Source organism: Moschus berezovskii, chromosome 14 (genome assembly GCF_049115385.1).
Source record: "Moschus berezovskii isolate FMDL1 chromosome 14, NW_MosBer_1.0, whole genome shotgun sequence".
Lineage (NCBI taxonomy): Eukaryota > Metazoa > Chordata > Mammalia > Artiodactyla > Moschidae > Moschus > Moschus berezovskii.
The window spans coordinates 82,297,422-82,323,749 of record NC_142473.1 but is presented as its reverse complement, the minus strand read 5'-3'; the positions used below and the strand labels follow the sequence as shown (position 1 = coordinate 82,323,749).

The window sequence follows — 26,328 nt, the reverse complement described above, 5'->3', positions numbered from 1 at the left end:
GGACTACACGGTTTCAATGATAAGGATGCAGTCTCCATTCCTGCTAAGGAAACTAAGATCCCACAAACAACACAGCTGGACTGGGGGTGGGGGCGGGGGGAAATGTATTCTCACAAGGTAAAAAAGAAATATATATATATATATATAAAAGAAATATGCAACTATTTGTGGTGATGGATGTTAATACCAAGACACCAAAGCTCAGCCTCTACCTGTCTTCTAGTTTCACTGTCCTGACCCACAGCCTCTTCATGGCCTTCTTCACGTCAGCATTTCTCAGGGAGTAGATGACAGGGTTGAGCAGTGGGGTGATCACTGTGTAGAACACAGCCACCAGCTTGTCTGCAGACAGGGTGGTAGAGGGTCTCAGACAGATGAAGATGCAGGGCGCAAAGAACAAGGTGACCACAGTGAGGTGGGACCCACAGGTGGACAGGGCCTTGCGCTGCCCCGCGGAGCTCTGAGTCCTCAGATGGAGCAAGATGACCACATAGGAGGCTAACAGGATCACGAAGCTGATCACAGACAGGGTCCCCCCGTTGGCAACGATCAGAAGACCAGTGAGGACGGTGTCAGAGCAGGCAAGTTTGAGCAGGGGAAGCACGTCACAGAAATAGTGGTCAATCACATTGGGGCCACAGAAGGGCAAGCAGAAGACGAGAAGGATTTGGGCCAAGGAATGCACAAAGCCCCCCACCCATGCTGCTCCCATCAGGAAGGCACACGCCTGCCGGTTCACGATGGTGGTGTAGTTGAGGGGCTTGCAGATGGCCATGTAGCGGTCATAGGCCATCACAGTGAGCAGGAAAGCCTCAGTGCCACCAAAGAAGTGAATAAAGAAAACCTGCATCATGCAGCCCCACAGAGATATGGCTTTCCTCTCAGCCAGCAGATCTGAGATGAGTCTGGGGGCTGTCGTCAAGGCGTAGCAGATCTCCACAAAGGACAGGTAGCTCAGGAAGAAGTACACGGGGGAGCCAAGGCTTCTGCCGCTCGTGACCGTGAGGATAAGGAGCAAATTCCCCAGCACGATGGCCGTGTGCAGGAGCAGAGAGATCACAAAGCAGGATTTCTGCACCTTCTGACTGGGAGAAAGTCCCAGGAGAATGAACTCTGTCACATTGTGCATGTTAGCCATGGTGGAGCCACCAGGAGGCAGGAATTTGGAAGGGTGATCTGAAATGACACGAAACAAAAGTCTCCTACATTAAGTGGGAAATTTACATAACAATCCATTTTCAGTGTGAGAAGTTTGTGAGCTGGATACTGAATGATAAGTAGGAGTTAGTTATTTAGAAAAGAAGGGACGAGTGCTCCAAGGAAGCCGTGGAGGAAGTGCAAACTATAAATATTTGAGCAAGGCTGGAGTAAAGTGAAGAATACCAACCATAAACTTGTAGACAGGATCTAGTACCGATTCACAAAGGACCATTGTGAACCTTGGGGTTTGCTCAACAGGCAATGAGGACTCACCAAAAATGTCAGTGGGCCCAAGGGCAGAATCACTTGGCATGCAGAAACTGGACTAGTGGACTAGAGGTTGAACTAGGAGAAGCCTATTAGGAGACTGATTGCCTCACTGGATGATGTAGGCCAGCAGGTATAGTGTTGCTGTGTCCATAATAACTGTCTCTCTATTGCCCTTGAATGCTTTTGTCTTTTGCCTGCAAATTTCCTTCATCCTACTTCCTTTTGCTCCTTTCCCTTTCTGGTTTTCAGAATAGGAGTCTCACCTTCCCATATACCCTTCAGGGTCTTCTGAAGCACCCTTATTTCTGCTTCTCCACCTAACTGCTTCTACATTCGGTCACCAGATGACCTTGTTCCTTTCAAAAGTTCCAGATCAATCCATCCACAATTCTTCTCTTTGCAGGTACCTTCACTTCTTTCAGGCTTCTGTCCCTCAGTGGCACTAGAAGTACAAACCACCTCTCCACCCAAAATGCTGAGTATGACACATCCTTATAAGAAGGCAGACCTTCCAACACCTCAAAACATCACCACGATTGTGCATTGACTGGTTAGCAGACTATCTTCACCCATGCTGGATTTGGTCAAGGTGACTGAGATCAAACTGTATCAACATGGTCCCTCCCACAGGTGGACTCCAGGGCACCTGAGACTAGGAGTCATGTGACATCCACTCATACCACAAAGCATCCTTCCTTGAACATTGGAAACAGGTGATTACGGGCTATCACGAGTCACCGCTATAAGGAAATCACCAATAGAGTTTATGATTGCAGAGACCAAGAGAAGGCAGAGACCATCACTAAACCCTCAGATCTTTTGAGAATTTTACCAAATCACTCCTAGAAGAAACCACTGCTGGACTCCTAGGTTCACATTCCAATTACTACAGGTGGTAACTAATCTAGAAAGTTATTTACCCTCTCAGAGACTCAAATCCACACTGTTCCATGGAGATAAAACCTACCTCACAATTAGATGCCATATATCTCCCTCCTAGCCCATCCCAGGAGAAGTTAAGTATTCGTACACTGTGCTGCCTTAGAAGCTTCTCAGAGATAGGAAATCCATTTCCCAATCTATAGACCCTTACAGTCAGTGATCCTCTCTCAAGACAGTTTGAAATCACAGCATTATACACACTGACTCATAATTGTGTTCTGTGATCATCTGCTCCACTAAATTGTGAATTTCCTGGGGCAGAGATTATAAGCGGCTCAACACTCCATCTCTGGTGCCAACTGAATATCCATCACAATATAGTACTCAGTGAATGTGCATAGAATGAGCAGCAAATATAGACCTTTCCTAGCATCTGAGCACAGTATTTGGTACATTGTAAATGTTCATTAAATGTTGAAAGAATAAAGGATCAACACCAAATATTCTCCATCCCTGTGTCCCATGTTTAGCACAGTGCTTGCCTCAGGCAGATCAATGTGGAGCACTTTGTAAAATGCCATGGATGTCTTACAATATTCCCTTTGCTTTCAAAGTGAAATGGTAACCATCACATGCTCACAAAATAAAACTCATCCCAGTGTTTCTGTAGCTTTATTGTCTCACACTATTCTTTTTTCTGTTCTGACCACAGAGAGGCAAATAATACCCCAAGAACATCCCCTAGAGTATGCAATTTCCCAGTTATTCAGTCTAAAACCATTAAGGCCAAGCAACCAAACAGAACTCATACATCTCAGGATTTGCCAGTTGGAGAACCTGTTCATCGGCAGCCTCAGGCTTGGGAATGTTGAGACTAAGCCAGAGGGAGGAAGGCATGGTGATCAAGTGAGAGAAGATTGGTCCCAGAGCCATGCCTGGCCCCTTCCTAATCAGGCACCTTCCTCATGGGAAGCAGGACCTGGATACGAACATCTCAGACTTCCTCGTAGGTAACATAACTTCAGAAATCAATAGGGAAGGGTAAATTAATTTCACCCAGTGTTCACAGGGTACTTAGGCTATGGGGCTCCATGCTGTTTAGAGGTCAGTTAGATCCAGCTCTTATCATGAACGCAGTCATGTAACTTTACATGAAATGACACCTTTCAAAGGATGGGTCCAAGGAATATGGGTGGAATCAGTAAACTGAGATAACACCTCTACTGGCCTTTGGTGTGGATAAGGGTGCAGAACAGTAGATCTCAACCGTGAGCAATTTTTGCATTCAAGAGTATATTTGGCAATATCTGGACACATTTTTCATTGTACCAACCTGCACAGGAGGAGCTGTTATTAGCATCCAGTGGGCAGAGGCCAGAGATGCTAAGAAACATCCTATAATGCACAGGATAGCCTCCACATCATAGCTTATCTGAGCCAAATCACAATACTACTGCTATTCAGATACCCTTCTAAAGAGGAAAAAAAATCTGAATTGGTGTTTATTAAAACTGGACTTTGTTTGCATATGAGTTTATTAATCTGCTTTGACTCTGCAACAAAATGTTTTACCAATGCCATTATGGCACTTTGCAAAATCAATGTACTCTACACCAGTGCTATTCATGAATATCATTAATTCAGTCTTGAGTAAAATTAAAGCTGAAACAAGATGAGAAATTTCAACTAATAATTAAGGAGAAAATTATAATGACATATTTTAAGATTGTTTTAAAGATTTTAATGCAATTGCTTTGAGAATGCAAACCCTAATTAATCATTATTCTCCATATTGAAAAAAAGCACTGGGAAGAAGGTTAGCAAAAGGTTAGCATTTTTAATTACATGAAAGCTTCCAATATTTAAGTAATATTAATATTAAATGTGCATATTTTTGACAAAGTTTCACTGCTTGTGATGGATTTGTATATATTTAATTGTAGCAAATGATAAAGTAGATTCACATCTATTCATGTGTATTTCATGCTAATGACATACCTAACTTTTTCATAATTTTCAAGGTATTTCTATGCTACACGGTTCCTATAAAGTTTTTCAAACTGTCACAAATCTCCAAAAGTTTTTCAATATATTTATTGGAAATAATCCTAATATAAGTGGCCCTGCATAGTTCAAATCCACGTGTTTCAAGAGTCAACCATATAAGCATATTTAGCATGAAAAATAGGAGAGGTGCTATGTTACAGACAATATCTATGTAACAAATATTTATTAAGCTGCTATATTGTGCCAAGTACTGTGCCTGGTAAGCAAAAACTATTAAGCAAAACCAGCCAAAGGAGCCTTAAAACAGAAGGACTGAATTGCCTCAAATGCCTGGAAATATAGAGTGACAGCAGCATCGTGGTGACCAAGACACTCTCACTTTTGTCTCCTCCCTTTATTTAACAATGAATATTTGGCATCTACCCGTCTACCCATGGGACATGTGGGATCCAGCTCCATATGCCAAGGAACTTGAGAAGAGTCATCCACAGGTGTATGGGGCAAGAGGCAGGCAGAACTCATTACGCCAATCCAAAATTACCTTCTCAAGACACATTATAATAAAATTGTAAAACTCAAGAGTGAATCCTAAAAGCAGCAAGAGGAAAGAAGTTTGAAGCCTGCAAAGGACCTCCATGAGATTATCAAAGGCCTGTAGAAAGTGAATTGATGTTCTGTAATTATTGAACAACAAAAACTTCCAGCACAGAATACTGTATCCAGAAAAGTTATCACGAGGGATGATAAAGGGAGGGAGCTGGGAGGGAGGTTCAAGATGGGGAACACATGTACACCCGGGGTGGATTCGTGTCAGTGTATGGCAAAACCAATGCAATATTGTAAAGTAATTAGCCTCCAATTAAAATAAATAAATTAAAAAATAAAAAAACTTTCCATTTAAAAATAAATAAATAAACAAATAATAAATTTTAAGTTGACCAAAAAAAAATAAAAGACTTTCTCAGACAGATAGCTAAAAAAAATTCGATTCCACCTACCTTACAAGAAATGGTGACAGTTTGTTTGGTTAAAATAAAAGAACATTAGGTAGAACACGAAAATATATGAAAAATATATAACACACTGAATAAAGGAAATGTATAGTCAAATTCTGAAAATCTAATTCTGTAACAGATGGTGTGTTAACCTCTTAACTCTAGTATAAAGGTTAAAGGACATGAGTATCAAAAATAACCACAACTACTGTAATTTGTGAAAGAATATGCAATATAAAAAGAGGCATATTACAACATTAAAGACATTAAAGGAGACGTAAGAGGGTAGAGTTTTTGTATGCAACTGAATTAAGTTGCCATCAACATACTGTGTTGCTGTTTCATGTGAGCTTCATGGTAACCACAAGCAAAACCTACAGTAGATTCAAAAAGAATAAAGGCAAGGAAATCAGAGCATAACACCACACAAAGTTACCCTTTCAAAAATGTAGTCAGCAAAAGAATCAAAAATCAACTATAAAACAGCCAGAAAACAATCAAATGACAACAGTAAGTCCTTACATTTCAATGACTGCTGTAAGGATAAGTGGATTGAATTCTCCAATCAAAAGGCACAGAGTTACTGGAAGGATTTAAAAAAAAAAAGAAGACTCAGTTATATGCTGTTACACAATACCTGTTATCAGCTTTAGGAACATCTACACTCAAGAGTAGGGCTTCCCTCATAGCTCAGTTGGTAAAGAATCTGCCTGCAATGCAGGAGACCTGGGTTCAGTCCTTGGGTTGGGAAGATCCTCTGGAGAAGGGAATGGCAACCCACCCCAGTATTCTTGCCTGGAGAATTCCATGGGCAGAAGAGCCTTGCAGGCTACAGTGCATGGGGTCACAAAAGTCGGACACAATTTAGTGACTAAACCACCACCAAACTCGAGAGTAAAGGGGTGAAAAAAAATGCTTTTACAAATGGAAACCAAAAGAGGGCAGAATGGCAGTATATTTACATCAGACAAAGTAGACTTTAAGGCAAAACCTGGAATAGGAGACGAAGGTCATTAAATAATAATAAAGTGGTCAATTCATCAAAAAAGTGTAGCATTTGTAAATATATATGCAACTAACACTGAAGCACCTAAATATTTTGTTGGCCAAAAAGTTCACTCCATAAGATTTTATGGAAAAACTCCCACTAATTTTTTGGCCAATCCTATATGTTAAGCAAATACTAACAGGGAAAATCAACAATAATACAATGAAAGCAGGGGACTTCCATATGTTCAGTCCCATGAAAAATGTCATGTATTGGATAGGGACCACACTAAATCTGTAGATTGCTTTGGGTGGTATGGCCATTTTAGCAATATTAATTCTTCCAACCCAGAAGCATGGGATATCTTTTCATTTCTTTGAATCATCTTCAATTTCCCTTATCAGTGTTTTATAGTTCTCAGCATATAAGACTTTCACCTACTTGGTCAGGTTTTCTCCTATGATATTCTTTTATGCAATTTTAACAGGGATTGTTTTTTTACTTTCTCTTTTTGATATTTCATTGTTCATGAAAGAAATGCAATAGATTCCTGTATTCTTTTATATGCTGCCTTGCTGAATTCATTTGTCAGTTCTAACGGTTTTTGTGCGGAGTTTTAAGAGTTTTCTACACAGAGTGTCATGTCATTTGCAGACAGTTTTACCTCTTCCTTTCCAATTTGGATAACTTTTTTTTTACATTTTTTTAATTTATTTATTTTAATTGGAGGCTAATTACTTAACATTATTGTACTGGTTTTGCCATACATTGACATAAATCAGCCCCAGGTGTACATGTGTTCCCATCTTGAACCCCCCTCCCACGTCCCTCCCCATCCCATCCCTCTGGGTCATCCCAGTGCACCAGCCCGAGCACCCTGTATCATGCATCGGACCTGGACTGGCGATTCGTTTCACATATGATACTATACATGTTTCAATGCCATTCTCCCAAATCATCCCACCCTCACCTTCTCCCACAGAGTCCAAAAGTCTGTTCTATACATCTGTGTCTCTTTTGCTGTCTCCCATACAGGGTTATCATGACCATCTTTCTAAATTCCATATACATGTGTTAGTATACTGTATTGGTGTTTTTCTTTCTGGCTTATTTCACTCTATATAGTAGGCTCCAGTTTCAACCACCTCATTAGAACTGATTCAAATGTATTCTTTTTAATGGCTGAGTAATATTCCATTTTTGTTTGTTGGTTTGATGGCTGTGACCAGGACTTCCAATACAATGTGGAACAAGTGGTGAGAGTGGTCATCCTTGTCTTTTTCCAGATTTTAAAAAGAAGACTCAGTTTTTCACCACCGGGTATTATGTTGGCTGAGGGTTTGTGGTAAATAACTTTTATTATATTATGATATGCTCCCTATATACCCACTTTGGTGAGAATTTTTATCATAAATGGATGTTGAATTTTATCAGATGCTTCACTGTATCTAATGAATGATCATGATTTTTATCTTTTCTTTTGTTGATGCAGTGCATCACATTGGTTAACTTGTGTATGTTAAACAATCCTTGTGATTTGGGGATGAAATAACCAAATGGGACCTATCAAACATCTAAGTTTTTGCACATCAAAGGAAACCATAAAACAAAACAAAAGGACAACCTACAGAATGGGAGGAAATATTTGCCTTAGGAAAGAGAGAGGGCAGAAATGAAAAAAAAAAGGGTTGGAAGTGGTAGAAAGTCCAAGAGCTGTTCCCATGGACACCTTCACTGGCCCCACCTAGAATGTGTGAGGAGTGAGGATTCAGGGGTGGGCACTGATATTGGGGTCCATGTCTCATGTCCCACGCACCCTCACCTCATCTCAGGCTTCACCCCAATCCACACACAACTTGAAAGCCTTTGTTTGTTTTGTTCCTCCAGCTCAGCTACTTTTCTGAGAAAGAGATGAGTGCTTGCCTGTATTGAAGAAACACAAACACAGATTGGAAAAAAAGAACAAAGCTATCACATGCTAAGTGATCGATAGACGTGTCAGGAAGGACTAATCAATATGGTCATTAGAGGGCTTTAGGTCAGGGGCAAAGTGGGGAATAGGAAGAGAAAAGGGATTAGAAGACAATATAAAGGAACAGAGGTAGCAGCCACCCCTGAACAACATTCTTTGATATAAGGATGTATAAAGTCCTGAAGGTCCCCTTGAAACCTTCTGAAGCTGGTATTATTACCGACTCCGTTTGTATTTGTGGAAACTGAGACCCAGATGAATTAAATGACCCATGAATGGTTACTTGAGTAGGACTTCTAACCTGCTCTTCAAATTCCATCCTAAACAAACTGGCCCTCTCTAGAGCAAATAGGGCAAAGCAAAGGAGATTAATGTGGAACAGTCCCTGTTCTGCTGGAGAAAGGACTGGACACCACTGGGTAGAATGCTAAAGACCTATCCTCCCCAGCTCTGCTCCCCAGCATCCCAGGAAACCATCAGTCCTTGGTCCCCAAAATTCCGGGTCCATCCTGTTTGATAGCCAGGCGCTCAGTCTTTGTCCTGGAGGTGGTAAGAGCCCTGGAAGCAGACTTTCGATCCTGTCCCCACCTTGCTCAAGACTTACTGTGTGACTTGGGTAAATCTTTCAATCTTGCTACATTTATTCACTCAGCTGTCTCCTGAGAGCACAAAATGAGGCATATGAGTGAAGTGCCTTGAATATCATAACCAAGGAGAAAGTGAACTTCAACAACTGTTGTGTTAATAGAGGATTATTGAGCGCTATTGTCCATTTTATAGATGAGATACCCGTACATTCATAGGCTGTCACAGGTCTCCTGAACGAGCCTTTAAATATCACACTGAGGGCCTCATAAAGGCTTCCACTATGGCTCAGATGGTAGACAATCTGCCTGCAGTGCAGGAGACCCAGGTTCATCCCAGGCTCAGGAAGATCCCCTGGAGAATGGAACAGCTAGCCACTCCAGTCTTCTTGCCAGGAGACACCCATGGACAGAGGAGCCTAGCAGGCTACAGTCCATGGGGTTGCAAAGAGTCAGACACGACTGAAGCAACTTAGCATACATGAACCTCCTGCACTGTGACCCCACCTTGAGTGTAGTGATTACAATTTACTTTTATTTGTATTCCCAGTACCTCACTCATTGCAGATAATATTTAATGACTGAAAGATTAAGGGAACAAGTGGAGTATTATTAGAAAAAGAGCAAGAGTTGCCATTACAAGCATCAGACCAGAGATGCAAAACCGTCTTAGATGCTACAAAGATGGCAAGTCTCCCAAGTCCAGGCTCATGAGATGCCTGTAGTTTCACTTCTCCCACCGAGCTCCCCTTGACCCTGAAGATCTTCCTCATGGCATTTTTCAGCTCACACTGTTCCTCAGCGTGTAGATCAGAGGGTTCAGCAAAGGTGGCATGACGATGGTAAAGAGGATGACGACTTTGTCAGCGGCCAGGGTGGTGGAGGGGCGAATGTACATGAACATGGGGGCACCAGGACGAGAAGCACAGTGATGATATGTGAGCCACACATGGACAGAGTCTAGCGCCGGCCCTCAGAAGACTGGCTTCTCAAGTTCAGTAGGATGACCACATAGGAGATGATATGGGTGATGAAGGACACTAAAGAAATCATGCCACTGTTGGCCACCATGATGAACCCCACCACGGAGGTGTCCGCACAGGCCAGCTTCAGCAGGGGATGGACATCACAGAAGAAGTTGTCGATCTCGTTGGGCCCACAGAAGGGCAGCTGGACCTTGAGGAGCGTCTGCAGGATAGAATGCAGGAAGCCAACCACCCAGGAGGCCCTCGCCAGCAGGCCACACTTCTGTCGGCCCATGATGGTCATGTAGTGCAGGGGCTGACAAATGGCTACATAATGGTCATAGGCCATGGCCGTGAGGAGGAAGATCTTGCTGCCACCCCTGTATAATAGGCTCCAGTTTCATCCACCTCATTAGAACTAATTCAAATGTATTCTTTTTAATGGCTGAATAATACTCCATTGTGTAAATGTACCACAGCTTTCTTATCCATTCGTCTGCATTTGGACATCTAGGTTGATTCCATGTCCCAGCTATTATAAACAGTGCTGCAATGAACATTGGAGTACACGTGTCTCTTTCAATTCTGGTTTTCTCAGTGTGTATGCCCAGCAGTGGGATTGCTGGGTCGTATGGCAGTTCTATTTCCAGTTTTTGAAGGAATCTCCACACTGTTCTCCATAGTGACTGTACTAGTTTGCATTCCCACCAACAGTGTAAGAGGGTTCCCGTTTCTCCACACCCTCTCCAGCATTTATTGCACGTAGACTTTTGGATGGCAGCCATTCTGACTGGCATGAGATGGTACCTCATTGTGGTTTTCATTTGCATTTCTCTGATTATGAGTGATGTTGAGCATCTTTTCATGTGTTTGTTAGTCATCTGTATGTCCTCTTTGGAGAAATGTCTGTTTAGTTCTTTGGCCCATTTTTTGATTGAGTCATTTATTTTTCTGGAATTGAGCTGCAGGAGTTGCTTGTATATTTTTGAGATTAATCCTTTGTCAGTTGCTTCATTTGCTATTATTTTCTCCCATTCTGAAGGCTGTCTTTTCACCTTGATTATAGTTTCCTTTGCTGCGCAGAAGCTTTTAGTTTTAATTAGGTCCCATTTGTTTATTTTTGCTTTTAATTCCAATATTCTAGGAGGTGGGTCATGGAGAATCCTGCTGTGATTTATGTTGGAGAGTGTTTTGCCTATGTTCTTCTCTAGGAGTTTTATAGTTTCTGGTCTTACATTTAAGTCTTTAATCCATTTTGAGTTTATTTTTGTGTATGGTGTTAGGGAGTGTTCTAGTTTCATTCTTTGACAAATGGTTGACCAATTTTCCTAGCACCACTTGTTAAAGAGACTGTCTTTTCCCTATTTTATATTCTTGCCTCCTTTGTCAAAGATAAGGTGTCCATTCAGTTCAGTTCAGTTCAGTTCAGTTCAGTTGCTCAGTCGTGTCCAACTCTCCGCGACCTCATGAATCACAGCACGCCAGGCCTCCCTGTCCATCACCAACTCCCGGAGTTCATTCAAACTCATGTCCACAGAGTCGGTGATGCCATCCAGCCATCTCATTCTCGGTTGTCCCCTTCTCCTCCCGCCCCCAACCCTTCCCAGCATCAGAGTCTTTTCCAGTGAGTCAACTCGTCGCATGAGGTGGCCAAAGTATTGCAGTTTCAGCTTTAGCATCAGACGCATGGATTTATCTCTGGGCTTTCTATTTTGTTCCATTGATCTATATTTCTGTCTTTATGCCAGTACCATACTGTCTTGATGACTGTGGCTTTGTAGTAGAGCCTGAAGTCAGGCAGGTTGATTCCCCCAGTTCCATTCTTCTTCCTCAAGATTGCCTTGGCTATTCGAGGTTTTTTTGTATTTCCATACAAATTGTGAAATTATTTGTTCTAGCTCTGTGAAAAACACTGTTGGTAGCTTGATAAGGATTGCATTGAATCTATAAATTACTTTGGGTAATATATTCATTTTCACAATATTATTCTTCCAATCCATGAACATGGTATATTTCTCCATCTATTAGTGTCCTCTCTGATTTCTTTCACCAGTGTTTTATAGTTTTCTATATACAGGTCTTTTGTTTCTTTAGGCAGATATATTCCTAAGTATTTTATTCTTTTTGTTGCAATGGTGAATGGAATTGTTTCCTTAATTTATCTTTCTATTTTCTCATTATTAGTGTATAGGAATGCAAGGGATTTCTGTGTATTGATTTTATATCCTGCAACTTTACTATATTCATTGATTAGCTCTAGTAATTTTCTGGTAGAGTCTTTAGGGTTTTCTGTGTAGAGGATCATGTCATCTGCAAACAGTGAGAATTTTATTTCTTCTTTTCCAATTTGGATTCCTATTATGTCTTTTTCTGCTCTGATTACTGTGGCCAAAACTTCCAAAACTACGTTGAATAGTAGTGGTGAGACTGGGCACCCTTATCTTGTTCCTGACTTTAGGGGAAACGCTTTCAATTTTTCACCATTGAGGATAATGTTTGCTATGGGTTTGTCATATATAGTTTTTATTATGTTGAGGAATGTTCCTTCTATTCCTGCCTTCTGGAGGGTTTTGATCATAAATGGATGTTGAATTTTGTCAAAGGCTTTCTCTGCATCTATTGAAATAATCATATGGTTTTTATTTTTCATTTTATTAATGTGGTGTATTACATTGATTGATTTGTGGATATTGAAGAATCCTTGCATCCCTGGGATAAAGCCCACTTGGTCATGATGTATGGTATTTTTAATGTGTTGTTGGATTCTGATTGCTAGAATTTTGTTAAGGATTTTTGCATCTATGTTCATCAGTAATATTGGCCTGTAGTTCTCTTTTTTTTTGTGGCATCTTTGTCAGGTTTTGGTATTAGGGTGATGGTGGCCTCACAGAACGAGTTAGGAAGTTTACCTTCCTCTGAAATTTTCTGGAAGAGTTTGAGTAGGATAGGTGTTAGCTCTTCTCTAAATTTTTGGTAGAATTCAGCTGTGAAGCCATCTGGACCTGGGCTTTTGTTTGCTAGAAGATTTCTGATTACAGCTTCAATTTCCATGCTTGTGATGGGTCTGTTAAGATTTTCTATTTCTTCCTGGTTCTTCCAAGATGTCCATTTTATTGGCATATAATTGCTGATAGTAGTCTCTTATGATCCTTTGTATGTCTGTGTTGTCTGTTGTGATGTCTCCCTTTTCATTTCTAATTTTATTGACTTGGTTTTTCTCCCTTTATTTCTTGATGAGTCTGGCTAGTGGTTTGTCAATTTTATTCACCCTCTCAAAGACCCAGCTTTTGGCTTTGTTGATTTTTGCTATGGTCTCTCCTGTTTCTTTTGAATTTATTTCTGCCCTAATTTTTAAGATTTCTTTCCTTCCACTAACCCTAGGGTTCTTCATTTCTTCCTTTTCTAGTTGCTTTAGGTGTAGAGTTAGGTTATTTAGTTTGCTTTTTTCTTGTTTCTTGAGGTATGCCTGTATTGCTATGAACCTTCCCCTTATCACTGCTTTTACCATGTCCCACAGGCTTTGGGTTGCAGTGTTTTCATTTTCATTCATTTGTATGCATATTTTGATTTCTTTTTTGATTTCTTCTATGATTTGTTGGTTATTCAGCAGCGTGTTGTTCAGTCTCCTTATGTTGGAATTTTTAGTATTTTTTCTCTTGTAATTGAGATCTAGTCTTACTGCATTGTGGTCAGAAAAGATGCTTGGAATGATTTCAATTTTTTTGAATTTACTAAGGCTAGATTTATGGCCCAGGATGTGATCTATCCTGGAGAAGGTTCTGTGTGCGCTTGAGAAGAAGGTGAAATTCATTTTTGGAGGGTGAAATGTCCTATAGATATCTATTAGGTCTAACTGGTCTATTGTATCATTTAACATTTGTGTTTCCTTGTTAATTTTCTGTTTGCTGATTTGTCCATAGGTGTGAGTGGGGTATTAAAGTCTCCCACTATTATTGTGTTAGAATTTGAGGGGTATGTTCTTCTAATGTGGGGAGGTATTTATGGACTCAAAAAAATATGATTGAAATGTGATTGACAAGCAGTGAGGCCCCAAGGGCAGTTAACTTCACACCGTAGTCAACAGGCAGCTCCAGAGCGAGGCAAGAAAGGAGCAGGGGCGCTCATGGATGGAGAGCGACAAGGCAACATGGTTGTACAAGAGAGGGGGTTATTGGGGTGCTTTTTCAAAGGGCTGAGAAACAAGAGAAGCCAAGAGGCTGAAGAGAGAGGAAACTAATGGGCCAAACAAATGAAGGTATAAGGAGGAAGAGGAAAGGACAGACAGAGGCGATCAGAAGAGAATTTTAGACATCAAAATGTCAATGGCACGTGGAAAATAGCTGTGCCTAAGCAGACATCATCACCTAGTGCTCTCAGACCTCTTAAAATCTCCTTGTGGTTCCATTTAACAGCATGAGCTTACATGAATCTCTGTTGAAAGCTAAAATACCTTCGATTCTGAGGACTAAAACCTCCAGGATCAACTTGGCCTGCCTAGAACCCACTGGGCAAATTTTTGGTATGTCAGAACACTAAAATTTCTAAGCATTGGCATGGCCACTATTTCTCTCCTAAACTTTCACCTCCCTGAAGCAGCTCCTTCTCCTTTTCCACCTACTTCTTCTTTATTCCCAGAGAGCCCCTGGTTTTCTAGATAGTTCATTCTCTCCAAATCAGTCAATCTGCCTCAAGAGCACTGTCAAATGTGGAAGTGCAGCACCAGAAGACCCTTCCTAGACTTCGTCCTAGAGACCCCTTCAGTCCTGTCCAGTCCCATAAAGTTGAAGAAACTGAAACTTGGGCATATATCCAGAGAAAAATTTGGCTCAAAAGTATTCATGTACCCCAATGTTCAGAGCATCACTGTTCACAATAGATAAGACATGAAAGTAAGCTAAATGTCTATCAACAGGTGAATGGGTCAGAAAATGTTGTACATATACACAATGGAATATTATTCTGTCATTAAAAAGAGTGAAATAATGCCATCTGCTGCAGCATGGATGGACCTGGAGATTATTATACTAAGTGAAGTAAGTCAGACGGAAAAACACAAGTATCATATAATATCACTTGCTGCTGCTGCTAAGTCACATCAGTCATGTCTAACTCTGTGCAACCCCATAGACGGCAGCCCACCAGGCTCCCGTCCCTGGGATTCTCCAGGCAAGAACACTGGAGTGAGTTGCCATTTCCTTCTCCAATGCAGGAAAGTGAAAAGTGAAAGTGAAGTCATTCAGTTGTGTCTGACTCTTTGCGACCCCATGGACTGCAGCCTACCAGGCTCCTCTGCCCTTGTATTTCCCAGGCAAGAGTACTGGAGTGGGTTGCCAATGCCTTCTGTGAATTATATCACTTACATGCAGAATATTTTTTTTAAAAATAGTACAAATAAACTTGATTAAAAAACAGACTTACAGACTTAGAGAATGAATTTATGGTTACCAGTGGGGAAGAGTGGGTTTGGGATGGACATATAAACACTGCTATATTTAAAATAGATAACCAACAAGAACCTACTGTACAGCACAGGAATTTAGTTCTGTATTCTGTAATAACCTAAATAGGAGAAGAATTTGAAGAATAGAAAAGCAAGGAAGGAAGGAACAAGAAACAAGAAATTATATGCTAAAAAAAAAGATGGTGGCTGGGCCAAGATCTCCAGGTCAGTTAAACGTAGACAGTGAAATCTCGGTACCCCAATTTCCTATGCCTTGCTCCCCATTTTTCCCTGATGGAATCATCTATTTCTCGTCCCAACTCCCTTTCCACCCCATCAGTCTCCTCAGGGCGTTTTTCACTTCAGCATTTCTGAATGAGTAAATTACGGGGTTTAAGAGAGGTGTGACCACTGTGTAAAACACGGTGACTATTTTGTCTGCAGGGAGGGTGACACAGGGCCTCATGTAGACAAAGGAACAGGGGACAAAGAACAGGGCCACGACCGCAAGGTGAGAGGCGCAGGTGGAGAGGGCCTTGCGCCAGCCTTCTGAGGTCTGGGTCCTCAGGGAGCGCAGGATGACCAAGTAGGAAGCAAGCAGCCCAGTGAAGCTGACCACTGAGATGGAGCCACCATTGGCAACAATTAGCACGCCGACGAGGAAGGTGTCAGAGCAGGCCAGCTTCAGCACTGGGTGGACATCACAGAAGTAGTGGTCAAGGACCTTGGGACCACAAAAGGGCAGCTGGAAAATGAGGAAGGTTTGCCCGACCGAATGCAGCAAGCCGCCACCCCACGCCACCCCCACCAGGAGGCCACATACCCTTCGGTTCATGACGACCGTGTAGTGCAGGGGCTTGCAGATGGCCACGTAGCGGTCGTAGGCCATCACTGTCAGGAGAAAGATCTCGGTGCCACCAAAGAAATGGAGGAAAAATATCTGTGTGATGCAGCCCTTGAGGGAAATGACTTTCCTCTCCATAAAAGAGTCCAGGATGAGTTTGGGGGCTGTGACAGAACAATAGCAGATCTCTACAAAGGACAAGTAGCTGAGGAATAAATACATGGGGGAGGTGAGCCCTTTGCCAGCCATGATGGTCACCACAATGAGGCCATTACCCAACAGGATAGCCACGTACAAGAGGAGAAACAGCACAGAAATGACCTTCTGGGCATCCCGGTTCTGGGAGAATCCCAAGAAAATGATCTCAGTCACATTGCTTGTAGCAGCCATGTTCTAAAGCTCAGGAGCTGACGCCTGAAATCACAGAAGCCAAAGATGTCTCTTCAATAGTTAGGAGCATCCTTTTAAGACCTTGAGGAAAACTGACCTTCTACTTCCTCTTAATCCCCTCTGCCTTGAGCTTCTCCAAAACATGCTCTTGAGACAAATGGACAAGACAATGGTCATAAAAGCTTGATATTATTTCCAAAGCAGGAGCTGAGCTTGTATAATGCTTCTTTGAAGTGTTTTCTCTGATTTAGTCACATCATTAACTAATGAATCTTCACGCGGAAATAAGAGAATATTTCACACACAAAAATCGAAGCTCAGAGAAATTCAGTCACCAATTCAATGGCACACAGCTCATCTTTAAACTGAGGTCTGCATCTCTCAAAATGTAGCTGCTGCTACTACATTTTCGGAGAAGGCAATGGCAAGCCACTGCAGTACTCTTGCCTAGAAAACCCCATGGATGGAGGAGCGTGGTAGGCTGCAGTCCATGGTGTCGCTATCGGTCGGACACGACTGAGCGACTTCACTTTCAATTTTCACTTTCACACATTGGAGAAGGAAATGGCAACCCACTCCAGTGTTCTTGCCTGGAGAATCCCAGGGACAGGGGAGCCTGGTGGGCTTCCGTCTATGGGGTCACACAGAGTCGGACACGACTGAAGTGACTTAGCAGCAGCAGCTACTACATATTCTACTCCTGAAGTGTGCACTTTATATTTGGATCCATAATAAGAGTTTCAGTCAGTACTGCTATACACGATAACATGGAAGCAACTTTTGCAATGGCTACTAGATATTCTCAACCTCAATTACCCTGTAGTTATTGAATTGCAGGTTGGCTCCCTAAAACACATAGGAGAGAGGCTGAAAGGGAAGAGACGGTCACCCTGCTTCATCCGCTGTCCTTGGAGGTGGCTATGGAAATGTGAGTAAGTCTTTAGAGGGCTCTGCAAACTGACAAAGGGTGACCAGACACAGAAAACCCATAATCACATTTCTGAAGCTGTCATTCCTTCAAGCAAACCTAAAGGCATCCTAAGACCATATTCACACACTTCACAACCATCCTGCAGTCCAGTTTAGCATCTGTGTGTTGATCCAGTGACAGAAACACAGGGCTTGGGGTCAGGAGATGAGTTTTCAATTCCAGCACAGCTATTTAGTAGCTCTGTGATATTAAACAAGTCAACAGTTTTCCTCCATGCTGATAAATTTCATCTGGAAAACAGAAAAACAATACCTTTTCCATGGTGCTGTTTTCAGAATTGAAAGAGCTCACAAGTTTTAAGTAGTAATTATATAAGAGGATAATTGATAAGAATATCAGATATAATTTTTATTGAAGTTTAATTGCTTTACAATGTTGTGTTAGTTTGTATGAAAGCAAAAATAAGCAAATAGAACCTAATTAAACTTAAAAGCTTTTGTACAGCAAAGTGAAAGTATTAGTCTGTCCATCATGTCCAACTCTTTGCAACCCCATGGACTATAGCCCACCAGGCTCCTCTGTCCATGGGATTTCCCAGGCAAGAATACTGGAGTGGGTTGCCATTTCCTTCTCCAGGGGATCTTCCTGGGTCTCCTGCATTGCAGGCAGATTCTCTACCGTCTGTGCCACCAGGCAATCCAAGCTTTTATACAGCAAAGGGAACCATAAACAAGACAAAAACAATCCTTAGAATGGGAGAAAATATTTGCAAATGAAGCAACAGGTGAAGGGTTAATCTTCAAACGACACAAACAACTCATGCAGCTCAATATCAAAAAAAAAAAACTGGCAAAAGACCTGAATAAATATTTTTTCAAAGAAGACATACAGATGGTCAAGAGTCACATGAAAAGATGCTCAATATCACTATTAGAGAAATGCGCATCAGTTCAGTTCAGTTCAGTCGCTCAGTCGTGTCCGACTCTCCGCGACCCCATGAATCACAGCACGCCAGGCCTCCCTGTCCATCACCAACTCCCGGAGTTCTCTCAAACTCATGTCCACAGAGTCGGTGATGCCATCCAGCCATCTCATTCTCTGTCGTCCCCTTCTCCTGCCCCCAACCCTTCCCAGCATCAGAGTCTTTTCCAGTGAGTCAACTCTCCGCATGAGGTTGCCAAAGTATTGGAGTTTCAGCTTTAGCATCAGTCCTTCCAATGAACACCCAGGATCGATCTCCCTTAGAAGGGACTGGTTGGATCTCCTTGCAGTCCAAGGGACTCTCAAGAGTCTTCTCCAGCACCACAGTTCAGAAGCATCAATTCTTCGGCGATCAGCTTTCTTCACAGTCCAACTCTCACATCCATACATGACCACGGGAAAAACCATAGCCTTGACTAGACAGATCAGAGTATAATTAATTTATGCTTTTACTCTGCCGTATCACCCTATGAGTGCAGAGTCTGATGGGGACTCAATGTTCCCCACTTCAGAAGGCAGGCCTAACACCCATCTTTGTGTGCATAGACTTGCAGCAGCCTCGGGATCTGACTTAAGCATCTTAGAACTAGCTTATGGAATAGTGGGCTATGGAATAACACAGGACTGAGTATGCTAAGTGACATGCTAAGTCAGTTCCAGAAAGAAAACCACTGTATGAGACCACTTGTATGACATCTGTAGGGTAGTAAAATTCAGAGAGACAGAAAGTAGAATGGTGGTTTCCAGAGGCTGGGGGTGGGGGTACATGGAGTTAGTGCTTGGTGAGTGCATGTACAGAGTAGTTTGTGACAATGAAAGACGTTCCTGAGATGGATGATGGTGATGATTGCACAACAGTGTGTATGCTCTTTAATACACTGAACTGTGCATGTAAATGCTTCCTTGGTGGCTTAGATGGTAAAGCATCTGCCTGCAATGCGGGAAACTCGGGTTCGATCTCTGGGTTGGGAAGATATCCTGGAGGAGGACATGGCAACCCACTCCAGTACTCTTGTCTGGAGAATCACATGGACGGAGGAGCCTGGTGGGCTACAGTCCATGGGGTCGCAAAGAGCTGGACACGACTGAGCGGCTTCACTTCACTCGTGCACATAAAATTTAAAGTGGTTAATTAAAAGCTAAAGAGGTTAAAGTGGTAAATTTTATGTTATTTGTGTTCTACCACAGATAGACAGAGATGAGAGAGAGACAGAGACAGATAAACCCAAGAGATTCCCATTTCCCCTTACCCATACCAACCTCCAAGAACACAGGTTGAAGCTTGGCAACTTTGTCCTTTCCACTTCCTTTCCCTTTTCTCTCTTATAGGTACTAGGGCACCTGGTTCATTTCCAAGGTTGCAGAGTAATTGAAAAACTAGCACTAGCTGTGGGAAGTCCACAATATGACACTCTTGCTATGCATTCATATTAGGCACGCTTCAAGAGTAAGAGAGATAGTGGAAGCATCTGCATTTTGGAAAATACAGATCTCTGTTCAAACTGAGCTTTGTGGCCTAGAGCAAGGGACTGGACCTCTCTGAGTCTCAGTGTCCTGATGTATGAAATAGGCATCATAAACCCATACACGTTGGTGTGCCCTTCCCTCACCGCCCCATCAGGCTCCTCTGTGCACCCAGCTGACTCTCTTGCCGTGTGCCAATATTTCATCCTCAGGGCGTTTCAGTGAAGAACAGGAATCACAGGTGGGCATGCTTCACCCTCATGGCAAAAATGGCTGTGTTAGAAATGGACGATTTTTTCACAAATAATTAATTTCACAAATTATTTCTGTGAAATTTAGCTTTGAATGTAAATGCTCCCTGTTTCTATAATTGCCTTTGTTTGGGGGTGTCAGTGGGAGATACTCTCTCAGAAGATTTGTAAGGACCACTTTAGCTTTCAAATAAAAAAGAAAAATTAGTTTTGTTTTTCTGTCTAACGTCATTGAAGGTCAACAGAATAGCATGTATATTTGGTGCAATTAAATTTTCTCTAAAAAATTAAATTTTTAAAGTATTTAGATTGAAAGAGAAAAAAGTAAGTTGACCTTTATTGAACTTCTGAATAGAAATGGAAAACATTTGAAAAGAATTGCATAAAGAGGTCATCAGACTGTATATTATTGACAGTGGCAGTGAAATTTTACCTGTGGGGTAATTTTAATTTTAATTCTGACATTTTAACTGGCAAGACCAAAGAAGAGAGTCTGAAAGATAAGATAATGTACTCTTATCAGTCAGTAAGTAACTGCACATTTCCAGGGTTTATGATTAAGAAAACTGAAACAAGGATGAACACAGAAGCTTAAGATAGATTAGACCCAATAAACAACTTCTGTGAAACTTCTTCATTCTCGTCCTCATGTATGATTTCTTATCATAATTTTCCTATCATAGAACTCTAGGTCCTGGGACTTCTGAAAAATAAGATTGGTCTGAACAGTCCCTCAGAGCTATCTGAGAAACTGTATTCCAGGCTTAAGTCCTCAATAAGTCCAACAAGTAAAATATAATTTTAAAAAATTGGTCTGACTGCCTTTTCCAGTATTCATTTTCTCCTACTTTTTCTCCAAAGATATACTATCATCAGAGGAATCAGATGCCCAGCCTCTCCTCTCTGGTGTCCCTTACTGAGTAAAACTAACTGTTAGGTTTGGAAGGAAGCTCATGGATTCCTCTTTTACAGAAGACCCAGACTCACACAGTGGGCTGGTGCAGAGCCTGGACTCCGATCAGTCTCCACGGCTTCCTGTCCAGTCCTTTCTCCCTCACACATTTCATCCACTGAGTCCTCCACTGGTGCCCACAGACAGCAGGCTTCCACAGTGAATGGAGAGCATGGAAAGAGAAGAGAGTCGTGCTGATAACAAAAGGCAAAGCAAAGCTAAAGAGTAAGCTCCAAAAAAACATAACACTAACGACGCGAACAATAATGGGCTCCTGCTCCAGTTTTCCATCTTTACAGGCTTCTACTGTTACACCTCACGTAGGGTAGGGAACTCAGCAGAGTTAATAAATATTGGAGGCTTGACCCCTGAATTCGGCATCTGCTGCTACACCTATTTCAAAACTAAGGTATCATTGCAAGTATCTTATAAAAATATATATATACATATAAGTATAATGAAGGTATGTAGTATAAAAAGTAAGCTTTTTGAAAATAATTCCAAAGTATGCCCCTATAGAGATTAAGTGAATAAGCTTACCTTGAATATTGCTTATTGCCTTGATTCTTAACTTTATCTTCTGAAGCTTCCGTAGTCAGAAAACTGATTCACTTGCACAAGTCACTCCAGGCAGACAGAGATTTTTATCTCACAGACACAAGGAAATATGTGTCTGTAACATAACTAAAGTATGTTCGCTTGCACTGATCTAAAACTTGGAAATCTTGGGCCAAGATTGGTCCTCGGCAATATTTAGGTTTCTGTGTAGTTCTATCCCCAGGTTTGAAAGAAGCTAATGCCTTCATTTTCACCAGAGACTTTCAGGCATGAAACTGTTTTAGCCAGCCCCCTTGAATTTTTCAAAAGGATATTCTTACATGACTCAGAAGAGATGAAAACTAGCTTTAATACCCCCACAGTGACCATTTTACAAGTGGTTCTGGTGAGGGTGACTGTAATATCTGCTCTAAGTCAAGCTACAGAGTCTTTCTCCTCCTGTCATTGAAGTTGGCAGGAGAGACTTTAATAGGATGATATCTAAAGTGTGACCCATCTGCTGAAAAAGTGGGCAAAGACTGCCCGTGATTGAAATACATGGGAGCTAGAGTAACAGAAATGAATGGTGCAATGTGTGTGAAGACCCTGCCTGAGTCAGAATCTGTTCTACCCAAAAAAGCACCACATAATGTTTACCTTCAGTGGACTCACAAGGCACCACCTATGCCAATATTTCATGTGCCAGTTCCAGCACTTAATGACTTTCTCATGACGAAATTTATAGGGGAATAGAACAAGATCAGTCTATCCTAAAACCCAGTAAAATGAAGATTTAGAAAAATATTTGCTGGGGGGTGGAACTGTATGTATTTAAGTGAATGAGATGGAAAACTGAGACAGGAGAATTGAATTCCCTGAACTTTTCTGGCATCCCCTGTCTGGGGAATTTCTGAGAACTGCGAAAGTCAACTTCCCAATTGTTTCCTTTCAGAGGTTAAGGAACTTATCTCTAATTAATCCAATTACAATGTTGGGACTTCTACTTGCCCCTGTATAATTAACAACCTCTTGTCCTGGCCCCTAGAGGTTTCCATCTGCATTTCAAGCAAGTGATGGAGGAGAATCCAGTATCACATCACCCTTCTGTCCCACCCCAGACATCCACAAGAGGCTCTTTGCCAGCCGGTTCTGGCCTCACCCTCACTAGCTCACTGAAGTCAGTGAGCTCCAGGGAGACTGTAACCAAGAAGGCCAGGACCACTTTGCGCACACAGTCCATGTGTGACAGTTGAATCACAGAATGCTAGTCACTGAAGGGCCTTCAGGATCATTTTGCCCAACTCATTCATTTTAAAGATGCCCAAACAGTCAAAGAGGGACAATCACGGTGCCAAGCCACCCTGTGCATTGATAGCATGGTTAAACTCTTTTCTTAACTCCTAGTACAGAGGTCCTACTACAACTCATTCTTAAAGTTCTAAGCATTTTACTGCTGTGAGCACATGGTTTTCATGTGCAAGGGCTTCAAAAAGCCTACACTTCCCTAACTTCTGGGCAGAGTCTCTTGAGTAACAGCACAGTACATTTGTGTCTTTCAGCTTCTCTAACATCTCACATACAGTCACAATAACACTCTACTGCAGAAACTAGCATTCCCACCTGACAGATAAGGTCACTGGCGTTCAGAAGGATGATGAGAATGGTTCAGACCTATATAAATAATGAATTTCCCCGTTGTGTCAGATGACTCGGTGGAGCATCTCCCATCCACACAGAATATGTCACCAGCAGCTGGTGCCTCACTATGAAGCAAAGAGGCCAGAAGGAAATAGAACTAGACTATGCCCCCAGTCTGCAGCCATGCTACTTCTTCGGAGCTTTGTATGTTTGGCCAAATAAATTATGGAACAGTGGTGTATGTGTGTGGCCTCTTCCTGTAACTCATCCTAAATACTTCAAGAACAGAAACTCTATGTTTAAAGGATTTCTCACTACTTCAAGGAACCTATGTTAAACCTTTCTCCATCAATGCCTATCTCCATAACTTTTTTTTTTAACTAAATGGCATTGGTTACTATAAAAAGCTCAGGATTTCTTAACTTCTCATCATTATAGCTCTGAAAAACAAACAAATGTTGCAAAACCACTCTATGTTTAACAGCTTTTTTACGTCCAGAACCTGGGAGGGACTTCTAGGAATAACATAGGCTGATGGAATGAAATGAAGTGATATAAACAGTGGTCCATGGTGTGCATTTCTGTGGCCAAAGATGCGGGAAGAGAGAGTTTCGTTTCTGCCTTACCTCACCCCTTTAGTCCGAGACCCATGCGCATGCGTGCACGCACACACACACACACACACACACACACACACACACACGTGCACACACCATCTGCTCAGGGAGAGTTAATACTGGTAGCTCAGTTGGTAAAGACTCTTCCTGCAATGCGGGAGACCTGGGCTCGATCCCTGGGTGGGGACGATCCCCTGGAGGAAGGCAAGGCAACCCACTCCAGTATTCTTGCCTGGAGAATCCCCATGGACAGAGGAGCCTGGTGGGCTGCAGTCCATGGGGTCGCAGAGAGTCAGACACAACTAAGCAAATAAGCATGAGTTAATACTGAGTTTAATTTTCTACTTTAATTGAAATAAACTTGAAAAGTAGGAATGGTACGTATTTAAGACATACAGTGTGATGTTCTGACATATGTATACATTGTGAAGGGCTTCCCCAGTGGCTCAGCGGTAAAGAATCTGACTGCAATGCAGGAGCCGCAGGAGAAGCAGGTTCGATCCCTGGGTCAGGAAAATCCTCTGGAGGAGGATGGTAACCCACTCCAGTATTATTCTTGCCTGGAGAGTTGCATGGACAGAGGAGCCTAGTGGGCTACAGTCGATGGGGTCACACAAAGTCGGACATGACTGAAGTGACTTAGCACAAACGCATGCACTCCAGTTCATACCAGAAAGAACTAATATTTATATTTAAATAGGTCTTCAAACTTAATAAAAAGAACCGCAACCCAAATATGGATGGGGAAATTATAGAAACGGTTTATACAGACAATACAAGTAGCTTTTTTGGCCTCACCAAGCAGCTTGTGAGATCCTAGTTCCCCAACCAGAAATAGAACCCAGGCTCCTCACAATGAAAGCATGGAGTCCTAACCACAGGTCTGCCAGGGAGTTCCCCAAAGGTCTTTTAAGTGTATGAAAAATGTTCAACCTCATTCAAAATAAGAGAAATTAAAATTATTTTACTTCCCATTTTTTCAATTATTGGATTAGCAAAATCTCAAACTTCAGCAAAACATTTTACAAGAAAGACAAAGTTGTTGGTGAGAGTAGAAATAGGTGAAGGACAGTTTGGGAATATCTAAAGCAGTTTTATTTCTAGAACTACACCGTAGTTTAGTTGCACGTATTTAAATCAAAGTTATTCACTTCAACACTTCAAAACAATCCAAATATTTATCAGTGGAAGACTGAACAAGTAATGACAATATACCCATTCGATGAACACAGCAAAACTACAAGAAAGAGGAGGTTTTCCTTGTACTAACATAAAAATGTCTCCAAGACATATTAAGTAATAAAGCAAATTTCAGATTCACTTACATAGTATGTCTGTGTAAAATGCAGAGATAAAAGATATATATATACCCACTAGATGAATAATTTTCTTAGTTTTCTTTTTTTCCATTGGGGATTCTTTAAGCAAATACTAGAATATACATATATAATATAATATATTCTATATTATAGATATATATATAATCAGCTATATATTACATATAATATATTATATTTAATAAAATATAGTATATTATATATTATAAACAATATTTTATGTAATATATATTAAATAAATATCTATATTTAATATTATATATAATATGTAGATTACATAATTATATATATATAATTATAAGAATATTATATAGTATATATATTTATTTTTTACATTTTATATATATATTTGTATATGGTTTCTTTAATATATTATTACAATAATATTATTATAAATATTATTATATTTATAATATATAATATAAATATAATAATATATTTATAAATACTTATATAATATATACACATGTATTATATATTATATATATTTTATACCATATATTATAATATATAATAATATATTTATATTATATAATTATATATAATATATTAATATAAGTAATAAATATAATTAATCATATCAATATTATATATTGGTATTATATTGATATAATTAATTATATTAATATATATAACTAATATAATGATTATTATAATTAATATAATATATAATAAGGATATATAATTATATATATTTATATAATATATAAAAATATATTTATATTATATTTATAATATATTGATATAATTATACAATTATAATTATAATATATATAACCAATAATTATTTATTATATAAATAATAATTGTGGTTATTATTTATTATATAAATTATAATTATTAACTACATTAATTATATTAAGAATATAATATAATTATAATCATTTATTGTATATATATTATAGTATTTGCTTAAAGAAGCCCCCAAAGAAAAACAGAAAACTAGGAAAATTGCTTATCTAGTGGGAATGTGGGAATGAGGAAGAGAATGGAATGAAGCTTTCCACTTGGCTATCTTTTTATTTTGTTGATGTTTTTAATGTTGAGGATATATTATCATTCCAAAAAGTTAAATTAAAATCT

General features: G+C 40.6%; 2 protein-coding genes and 1 pseudogene across 2 annotated transcripts; all 3 read right to left on the bottom strand.

The window, feature by feature from the left end:
- Positions 1–208: 208 nt before the first annotated feature.
- On the bottom strand, positions 209–1,138 carry LOC129554070 (olfactory receptor 4X2-like). Its single transcript, XM_055422716.2, has one exon. The coding sequence runs from the start codon at positions 1,136–1,138 to the stop codon at positions 209–211; it is 930 nt and encodes a 309-aa protein (XP_055278691.2).
- A 1,994-nt stretch (positions 1,139–3,132) lies between these two features.
- On the bottom strand, positions 3,133–14,526 carry LOC129553684 (olfactory receptor 4S1-like; annotated as a pseudogene).
- Positions 14,527–15,607: 1,081 nt separating this feature from the next.
- On the bottom strand, positions 15,608–16,540 carry LOC129554068 (olfactory receptor 4X1-like). Its single transcript, XM_055422715.2, has one exon. The coding sequence runs from the start codon at positions 16,535–16,537 to the stop codon at positions 15,608–15,610; it is 930 nt and encodes a 309-aa protein (XP_055278690.2). The 5' UTR covers positions 16,538–16,540.
- Positions 16,541–26,328: the final 9,788 nt, after the last annotated feature.